We start from the raw sequence: 10905 nt of genomic DNA on the forward strand, positions 1-10905 counted from the left end.
AGGAGGACTTGTGTAACTACCATTAACAACATCACAAATCCTGCTCCCCACAAGGTATGACTCCATACATGTCTTACCTTGTAATCTCGATTCAACATCTCCATCCCCATCCATTAACACGGCCGCTCAAATCCATTTAGAGAAACTAGTTGAATCTACCACAAACCCGATCTTGAAATAAAATCCAAAAACCAACTTGTGGCTATGGCTCGATACCATGTAGAGAAATATAGCGAGAGAAAAGTAATCGGAGAAACCTTCGCTAGCAATTTCAAGATACTAAGATCGGAAGATTCAACTAAAGAAAGAGGAAGCTATGAAAAGGAGAATTTGATTATGGAAGAAAGACTTTCTTAAATTGGCTTAAATGACTTACAATGGGGTTGGTTTGGCTTGATTACAAATGCCTAATGTCACTCCTATTTATACTTGTCTAGGGATGCTCTAGATATTATTCTAGATACATCCATTTGATCATCTTTATCCCCTACCACTACAGAATATCTAGATTTTTCTTTAGGATAATTATCCAAGATCCTACACTAGACTATTCTAGATAATTCTATCCTCAACTATAAATATCTAAGTGTCTAGAATTTCTAGACAATTCCTAAATACAATATATATCAAAGATATTATATTATAACTTTCTAGAAACTCTTTTAAATATCTATGATATTTTTGTTCTTCCAAAAAATTAACTTTAATTTTTCACATTATAGCAGTTACTGGTTATATACGTACGTTATTGGCTTGACAAGAATCACTGTGGATAAAAATAACTTTAATCAATAACATTTATATAAGATCGATTACAAACTAGTAGTAACAGGTAGCATCAACTTTATTATCTTTCGTTTTTGAGTTTAACCAAAAAAAAAAATCTTTCGTTTTGAGAGCATAGACTATGTACTAAATTGTTATCATTAAGAAAACGGCAAATGGCTTAAAATGTTCATCAGCTATTGAAAATATAATAAAAATGCTTTTCGTTTGATTTTTGGTTCAAAAGTACCTCTGAATTGTTAGTGCCTTGTTAGAAATAGGAAAAAAATACCCTCGTGAGTGGTAGCAAACTTTTCAATTATGCCCCTATCCCATTAACGAACCTCCAGATCTCATTAAAAAAAACTTATATATTTATTTAAAAGGGGAAATTTTAATAATGTACAATCTAGCATACAAAATTACATTTGCGTAGACATATTTCTAAATTACATTCCGCATAGCCACTTTTTCACAATATACAACTTTATACATCTGGAGTAGACAATGTATCACTCTTGTATAAAAGTGTATAATAATGTATAAGAGGTGTTTATATCCAAGAAAATTCAACTATATACAACAATATACAACATTTTTTCAATTGTATTATCACTTATGTTATATCCAAGGTACCCCAGAATGTAATCACATTTACAGGCTTTTGAAGTGAGGGTACAAATTGGTCCATTTCGGGTAACATTACAAACATGGGCTATTTCGGATAATTATTTTTTCTAAATAGTCATAGAGGGTTATTTTCCTTTATTAAAATGGACTACACCTTAGAAATCCGTATTCAAATCTCAACAGACAAAAAAAAAAAAAAAAGAAGAAGAAGAAGAAGAAGAAGAAGAAGAAGGTGATTTCTTTGTGTAGTTTTTGGAAGAAAGAGTTATCCGATATTTGTATTGGCGGAAGGTAATAGGTACTTATAAAATAGTTGAGTTGCGTGCAAATTGACATTTTCAACAAGGATGGATGAAAATTGCTGAAGTGACTAATGCATTAATTCACAATTTCACAAAATTATTTGATGTAGGACTTAATTCACCGCTCTAATCATTTATTTCAAAAAAAACTTCACGTTTCCTCGTCCGATTTAACAATCAAAATTAAAAAGTTAACTCTCAAAATTTAAATGGCAATATGTGCTCGGGCTTTATTATTGGGACACGAAAAAGGACATATATCAAGGAATATCCATGCGAAGAGAGGAGAGGAATATCCATGCATGTATATACACACTGCTCTTTTGCCGGCGGATTACATACATAGCCGTAGGTGTAAAAAAAAATAAAAAAAAAAGATAATGCATATCATGTATCCTAACAAAACAAGTTAGTAAGTTAGACCAAAATATGGAATACTTGGTTTTCATTGGTGAAGAAATCAATGGATGGTTAGATCTATTTAAACGAGGACTATATGAGAAACTCAAATTTGTAACACAAAACAAGGAGAAGATTATAAAAAGATTTTTTTACAATAATAGAGAGAGCACCACTGATAGTATTTTTGAGATGAAAGTATTAACCACATTATTTATTGTTATCTTGGGGTTTAATTGCTTTGTGAGAAGTGAATTTCCAGAGTTGGACCATATATGCAATGGTGATACGTATGACAAAAATGGTCCATTTGCAAAAAGCTTGTATTATGTTCTTGTATCGTTAACAAATGAGACTCCACGTCAAGGTTATGATTACCATGTAATATCTCCTTATCCTAATGATGCTATAGCTTATGGTCATGCTACGTGTAGTTCAAATGTAGCATATTCAGATTGTGATACTTGTGATGGTAGCATTGGAGGTCAAGTCGAATTTGTTGATTGCTCGATGAGGTATGAACAGTACTCGTTCAGCTAATAAATTAGAGCCTACTATTGTTCTCACGATCCACTGAGATTTGATCCTTTGTTGCTCGAGAGGGTTCGAACAGTACACGTTGATCAGCTAATAAACTAGAGCCTACTCTTTGTTGCTCCATTCAATGCTTTGTTGCTTGTTGGTCCTTTTTTTTTTTTTTTTTTTTTTTTTTCTCTTTTCATTCATCGCGCTCTTCTTCTGTGGACATTGTTTTACGGTTGTGATGGTGTTGTTGAGTTCCATGTCGTGGTTGACATTTGATCTCGTTGATGTGATTTTGTACTATTTATTTAAGTTGCAAATGTAATTTCCACAGCACTGAGCTTAATTTCTTAAGGGAATAAAATTATCCATTTCAATGAATACCAATTCTTTGAATTAATTTAATGCTTTTCTCATAAAGTTGGAATGTACTATATATTGATCATCAAATCAGGATTAATGTGTTTTTGTTCGAACTAGAATTTAGTTGCTCCGTTAATTTGCAACGGATTTTTGCACAATGAAACCTTTTCTCTTTTCGAATCTAGTTGGTCCCCTCTCTTGATCAACAAGTTTAAGATTGAGGCGTAATTGATTGAGGCGTAATTGATTAATGGTGATTTTTTATTTTTTTTTTGTAACTAACATGTTTTATTAATCACCAAGTGTGTCAATTACAGCTCCATAGCATAGCCAAACATAGCTAACTATCTGATTTACCACTCTCTACATACAAAACACATATAAACGCCTATTGATGGGACTATTACTCCCTCAGAATGTGTAGCTCTGCATAAGAGATTGGAGGCCAGGAGTTGCTCGCACATTACAGATGTAAGCTATTTTGCGGGCAACCCTTTCTACTTCACGGCTTCGCTGTTCAAAAATTCTCGTATTCCTTTCGGTCCATATTGAATTCGTCACCTCAGCACACACCATGCGAAATATTCCAGCTTGCTGTGACTTCCCTTTCCCTTGTTTGATCATCCATTCCAGATATTGCAGCCATGTTTGCGAATTGAGCAGCGGCTCCTGTATCCACGCTAGTACTCTGCTCCAGAGATGCTGCACATACGTACATTTGACAAACATGTGCTCCTTGTCTTCATATAGGTTTTACACAGTACACATACTGGATCAAAGTTCAGCCCCAGCGGAGCAGTCTATCAATTGTCAACAATCTTCCATAGAGACAGAGCCACAAGATAAAAACAGATTTGGGTCGGGCAGTATTATGGAACATTAAGCATTTCCAATTCACTCTCTCATGGTTATTCAGTAGTTGTATATAAATGCTTCTGATCATGCTCTTGCAAGGCTGCGTCCTAGTGTTCACTTGTTCGAGTTTTTTCTAAGTTCCAATAAGTTGCCTCACCATCCAACTTGCTTGGCCAGGTATGGGAAGAGTGGCCAGGTTTTGATCTTTGATGTAAAATGCATGAATCCATTTTATCCAGAGTCTGTCTTGCTTACTCGCTAGGTCCCAACAAAGTTTAGCTATAGCCGCTTGGTTCTACACCTGAAGATTTATGAGATCGAGACCCCCCGAAGCCTTAGGACAGCTGACTCTATCCCATGCTACAAGCGTTTTTTTTGTGATTGTATTGACCCCGGACCAAACATAGCTCCTACAATATGCTTTGATGGCTTTGATCACCTCAGCAGGGAAGATAAAGAGTTGTGCCCAATACGATTGTATGCCAAATAACACACTTTGTACTAGTTGAACCCTCCATGCATAGGATAGTTTCTTAGCAGTCCAAAAGGATACTCTTTTAACAATTTTCTCAATCAGTGGTTGCCATTGAATTAGAGTAAGTTTCTTTGTAGATAACGGTATACCAAGATACTTGAAGGGTAAATCTCCACACGAATATCCCAGGTGTTCTAGGATTCTATCCCTCTCACTTTGCTCAACCCCACCGAAATACACTGAACTCTTGCTCAAATTTGCTTGCAGTCCTGATGCCCGAGAAAACAGCAGGAAGGATTTATGTAGGGCAGTCACGGAAGCTAGGTCCCCTTTGGAAAAAGCAATAGATCATCCGCAAAACTAAGGTGAGTGATTCCTAATTTTGAGCATCGCGGATGGTATTTAAAGGACCTGTCTGTTTTCAAGTTGTTAAGGCTTCTACTTAAGTATTCCATGACAATGGCGAACAAGAAAGGGGAGATCGGATCACCTTGTCGCAACCCCTTTGCCGCATTAAATGGTTCGAGAGGCGACCCATTTACCAGGATAGTATAGTTGACAGTAATTACACATGCATTAACCAACCTTTGAATTTTGCAGAAATCCCAACTCCTCCGTAATTTGTTCTAGGTATCCCACTCAACTGAATCATACGCTTTTTGTAAATCGATCTTGATCATGCATCTAGCAGAGATATGTTTCCTAGAATAGGCTTTCACTAATTCGTGAGCCAGTAAGATGTTGTCAGAAATCCTCCTACCTGGTATAAACCCCGATTGAGCCTCACAAATTAGGAAAGGCATAATCTTCTGCATTCTTGATGCATATATCTTAGCGATGATTTTGTATAAAATGGTACAACACGCAATAGGCCGAAAGTCCTTGAGAGTCTCAGGGCTCGGGATTTTAGGCACCAACGTGATAGTAGTACAATTTATGGCTTTGTAAATTGACCCAGAGCTAAAGAAATCCTTGACTGCTGCACATATATCATCTTTGATAACATCCCAAGCTTTCTTGAAAAAATAGGCCGAATACCCATCTATGCCGTGTGGGATTTTTCATCATCAATAGATTTAAGCCCCTCCCAAATTTCCTAATCTTTGATTTTTGCGCATAACTCCAGCTGCTGTTGTCTTTTTAGAACAGGCCCCAGCTTCATAATTCGTTTATCTACAGCTGGTAGGCAAGCCTGAGCCAACCCCATCAAGCTTCTATAAAAATTAGTGATTTCTACTTCAATATCTTTAGGTTCATGAATTCTCTGGCCATTTAAGGAGCGAATATCACTAATCAATTTCCTCTGGCATCGTTCTTTCATTACAGCTGAAAAATATTTGGTGTTACAATCTCCAAGTTTGATCCAAGAGGCCCTGGATTTTTGCTTCAGAATGCTTTCCTCGATCAAGGACCATTTTTCTAGATTAAAAAGGAGTTCTTTTTCCTGTGCTATCAACCCATCAGTACATTGAGCATTCAACTGTGCTTGGACAATCTTCGAGTTCAGTCGAGCCTGCTCGATGTTATGCCTGACTCCCTTGAACTCCTTGATGTTAAGATCTTTAAGCAGCGGTTTTAGTGTTTTAAGCCTCTGCCAGACTTTTTTCATACCTGCTTGCCCCACCGGATGCATCCATACCTCCTTTAGTATTTGAGGGAACTTGGCATGCTCAGCCCAAGTATTAAAGAATCTAAAGGGAGTTTTGCCATTTTGAGGAGCTGTGTATAGCTGTAGCAGCATAGGGGAATGATCCGAAATATGTGGCATACCATATTCAGTCTGGACATGGCCCCATTGCATCAACCGATCCGCATTCCCAAAAGCTCGGTCAATCCTGCTCCAAACTCTGTCCGCACCAGTTTGCTTGTTTGACAAAGTATAAAACTCACCCTTCCATGTTAATTCATTCAGATGTAAATCGTGGATACAGTCCGAGAAGTCCTGTGTTTCGGCAGAAGTAACAGGGTTGCCTATGAGTCTATCAAGGGGAGATAATACCGCATTGAAGTCGCCCCACATCAACCACAGTTTTGCGACCCCTTGGCCTATTCTGATCAGACTTTGCCATAGAGCCTTCCTTTGGTCCACACTGTTGAACCCATAGATCGCAATAACATACGCTTCAAAACTATCGAGTCTACCTTTCACATAAGCATGAATGTATTGAGCCCCTTCTTCCATCAACTGCACCTCGTAACGTTTTGGTCCCAAAGCATCCAAACTCCGCCGTTATCGGCATGAATATAGTTGTGTGGGTCGCCCATCTAGGAGCTACATTATTTAAGACACTTGCTACTCTATGTATTTTAACTCGAGTTTCTACCAGGCAAACAAATTTGAGCTTCTTACTAGTAATATAGTATTTCAGCTCCTTTTGTTTGTACCTTTTATTCATCCCTCTAACATTCCAACAAAGCCAAGTCATATTGAACTTTCGATTAGCCATGCATTATTAGGAGACCGTGTATGAGTCTCATTGCTTCCACTAGCCAACATAGAGAAAGAGTTCCTGATCGGAGTAGGCGCCTTATTAAGGATAGGGAAATGTTCCAAATTCAGCTCAGGAACAGGCTGTGTACCTGCCTTGTTACTTGTCATTGGGCTTTGTCTCTGGTTCTGCTGTTGGGGGGGAGTTTTAGTTGTCTCAAGGGTAGCTGGTTCCGTCTGCTGTGCACTTTGTCTTTGCCGGGCCTTAGACATTCGATCGGCCCCTCGTAATGTGTTGTACAGGCCCTTTGGATTTCCATTCTTGAGTGACAACCTTATTATGTCTCCTCCTTCTAGCTCATTTCACATTTGGTCCTTGTTGTTGTACATTCATCCTCTCGTGTCGCTCGACACGTACGCGGCTCAACGAAGCATTGTTGATGCAGGGTGTACATGGGACCGGTTGGTTCGAATTTTTTACAAACCAAACCAAACCATTTGTGTCGGGTTATTAAATCTATAAACCAAACCAAACCAATAAAAGTCGGGTTTTTCGATATCAATTTTTCTCGGGTTTTTCGGTTTTTCGGGTTTTTTCGGGTTTCTCGGGTTTTTCATAGTATCTAATGAAAAGCACAGTAATGCAGGTGCTTCTTAAAAAGAGTTCTAGTACAAAATATCAACATATAAGATGGAGGCAAAACACATTTGAAGTTTTAACTTCATAATATAACTAAAATGTCAAATGGCCATAAAATGGGATGTAGCAAAAACAAAAATCCAAATCGGTGCAATATACTACAAAGAATCGAAAGGAATCACCGTAACGCCTTGAAGATTGGGCAAAAATCCAAATCACCGCATCTTGAAGATTGGGCAAAAATCCAAATCTGAAATTTGACAATTGAAGAAATAAACAAAGGAAGCATGTGCATTGCCTAATAATGAAGTGTAATTCGAGAAGAAAACGCGAATCTAGAAAAGATACTAAGGCAAACAAGAAAAGATCTAAATTGAGCACTAAAGTAAGGGGGGGGGGGGGGGTAGTCATTCCTCCAATGTCCAAAGTATGAATAAGTGCTAGTAAGCCTTTAAATGGTAAATCCGATCTCTAAATTCTAAACTATAGGTCATGATAAAGTTTTTTTTCATAAAGTTCAAAATCCAATTTAAAGTCCAACATTAAAATATATGTAATTGTTTAGTTCTCTATGCTATTAAGTACCAAATATTAAAACAAAAGATAAATCATTTATATTTACTATGTCAAATTTTGGTCCTAAAATCAAGTCTCGGTTACCAAAGAAACTCTTGGAACCACTTATAACATGAAAACAAAGGTCAAAACTCATACAGAGAAAACAATTGCAATATTTTGCCGGCTAGAAAACAATATCAGAAAACACTTGGAGAAATAACCGCAGAAAACAATATCAGTAAAACCAGCAGAGAAAACAATTGCACCAGCTAGAAAACAATATCAGTAAAACACAGCAGAGAAATAAGTGCAGAAATCCAAGAGGTTTGCAGCTGCAGAGTACAGGGGTGACAAATTATTGATATACACGAAATATACACTGTGTAATTAACATACCAATTCTCACACAGATAGTGCATCGTGAACGAAACTGGCTAATCAATGCTCAAAGGTGAGTCTCCATACTCTGCAAGAAAAAAGAATAAATTAATAAGTAAAAGAAAAGCGGCTATAATCAATGCTATATGTCCATGATTTCTTTCTCCATTCATAAAAGAAAACCAACCGCTCTTTGAGAAATAAGTAAAAGAAACCATATATGCATTTAGGCATAGATTCCAAATATTTTTTGCTTCTGCTACTACTGCAGGCCTGCAGCTGATTTTCTCAAATATCCACTTTTTAAACAAGTATTATATGGTATTGGACTATTGGTGCAATTCAGTTTTTGCATGGAAGAAGGAAGCCAAAGCAGAATTGCATATCCGTCGATCGGCAAGCTCATAAGTACCATTGAGCAGATAAAAAAATAGGGTCATGCATGCAAATATTCATCAGATGCTATTTGACAATACCTTCATCAACTTGCTCAATGTTCTGGACTTCTTCCAAACTGTCGTGAAAATTGTATTCTTTAGAAGGTGATCGTAGCCATTGTTGAGTACAAATTAGAGCTTCTACTGTTTTTGGCGATAAAGAACTCCGGTAAGAATCAAGAATTCGACCACCTGTACTAAATGCCGACTCGGATGCAACCGTGGAAATAGGAATAGAAAGAACATCTCTCGCAATTTTTGAAACAATCGGATATTTACTAGACGAAACTTTCCACCAAGACAAGATATCAAAATCTTTATTCTTCACCACATCATCCATCAAGTATATCGAAGATCGCTTTTTTTGCAATATTTCCCTCGTTTGCCAAATGTTTCTCCCATTCGTTTCTAACAAATCATCGGTTTCACTCATGCTAGTATCACCTCCAATATTGTCATTAGAAGAAGCATCAACGACAGAGTTATTGTAAGAATCATACAAACGCGTTAAAACACTTGCCACATCTTCCGACTTTAATCTTCCCAACAATGAACCATATGCTTTGGAAAGAGTGAAGTTCACATACTTCATCTTATATCTGGGATCTAACACAACAAAGAACAAGCAATAACATATTCATATCCTCAAAATTTCCCCAATATTTCTCAAATTTACTTTTCATCCGTTCGCCATATCAACCAAAATAAGATCTTCGCATGTAGAATATTTTTTAATAGAACTTCGAAGAGTGAAAAATTCACGGAAGAAACAGTTGGAAGTAACATACAAAGTCCCTGAAAATTTTAAAGTGGTCTGGTAGAAAAGATCAAGAAACTTGACAAAAGCTCTCACATTCTTCCAGTCATTTGTTGATGGATTTCCTCTTAATGCACTTATTTCTCGACAATACTTTTGGTATTTATGGTCATCCAGATACATTCTTGTAAAGGCTTTTTCAAATTTTATAGTTGTATTTAACATTGTATATGTCGAGTTCCATCTAGTTTCAACGTCAAGACTCACAAGACCATGAGTGTCTATCTTAGTTTTTTCAACAAATGACTTAAAAGAAGCAAACCTTGAAGGAGAAGATCTAACATATTTTACCGCATTCCTTACACGAGAAATGGGTTCAATTTGTTCATCTAACCCTTCTTTTACAATCAAGTTCAATATGTGAGCACTACACCTAACATGTAAAAATTCATTTCCAAGTATTACCCCATTCCAATCATCCATTAGCACCTTCAAATGCTTAATGGCAGCATCATTGGCAGTCGCATTGTCTAAGGTTACTGTAAACAAGTTATCAATGCCCCAACCCAATAAGCATTCCTCAATTCCCTTAGCAATAGTCTCGCCTTTGTGATCTGGTGTTGGAAAAAAGTTCAGAATTTTCTTTTTTAAATTCCATCGGTCATCAATCCAATGTGCGGTGACAACCATATAACTCAAATTTTGGAGTGATGTCCACGTGTCACTAGTAAGTCAAACACGTTGGTCCTTGATAAGATATTTAAGCTTATCTTTCTCTTTGATAAATCCTCAAGCAATGCCTTGCAACAAGAATAACACGAGAAGGTAGTTCAAAATTTGGTAAGGTTTTAGCCATCAATTTCCTAAAGCCTTCTTCCTCTACAACTCTAAATGGTGCTCATCAATAATTACAAATTCCGCAATGGCCCTCCTAATTTCATCCGCATTATACACTACCCTTTCATTAGAACACGAAAGCCCTTCTCGTCCACCCTTCTTTAATAGGTTTTAATGTTGTTTGTCTCTTATCAACGATTCTAAAGGGAGATTTGTTACATTTACCGTTAGATGTGACCATAATGTAGTAGTCCCATTCTTGCTTTCGCGCAAACGTTTTTGGACAAAGAATTGCATTTCGCCTAATTTTACCTCCTTTAGCTTTAAATTTGGAGAAGTGATCCCAAATCTCGGAAGTCTCTCTACCACTATTCCGCATTTAGAAGGTTCTTTAGGAGTTGTTCTTTTTTGCTTTTTTAGGAGGAGTGCGTCGATGAGGAATGTTCTTACCTTGTTGTTGTTGAGATTACGTTGGCACAATCGGAGGGTTGTTGTCAATCACTAGCGATTTAGTTCCGTGTTGTAGCTTCCATCGCCAAAGACAATTTCTGTATATAAT

General features: G+C 37.0%; 1 protein-coding gene across 1 annotated transcript; it reads right to left on the bottom strand.

Annotated features, from left to right (window-relative positions):
- Window positions 1-5407: 5407 nt before the first annotated feature.
- LOC132061610 (uncharacterized) lies at window positions 5408-6493 on the bottom strand. The gene has a single exon (XM_059454385.1). The coding sequence runs from the start codon at window positions 6491-6493 to the stop codon at window positions 5408-5410; it is 1086 nt and encodes a 361-aa protein (XP_059310368.1).
- Window positions 6494-10905: the final 4412 nt, after the last annotated feature.

Source organism: Lycium ferocissimum, chromosome 6 (assembly GCF_029784015.1).
Source record: "Lycium ferocissimum isolate CSIRO_LF1 chromosome 6, AGI_CSIRO_Lferr_CH_V1, whole genome shotgun sequence".
Lineage (NCBI taxonomy): Eukaryota > Viridiplantae > Streptophyta > Magnoliopsida > Solanales > Solanaceae > Lycium > Lycium ferocissimum.

What these genes read in the sequence shown, in the direction of transcription:
- LOC132061610 (XM_059454385.1), bottom strand. Translation starts at nt 6,493, where the DNA reads ATGGAAGAAGGGGCTCAATACATTCATGCTTATGTGAAAGGTAGACTC.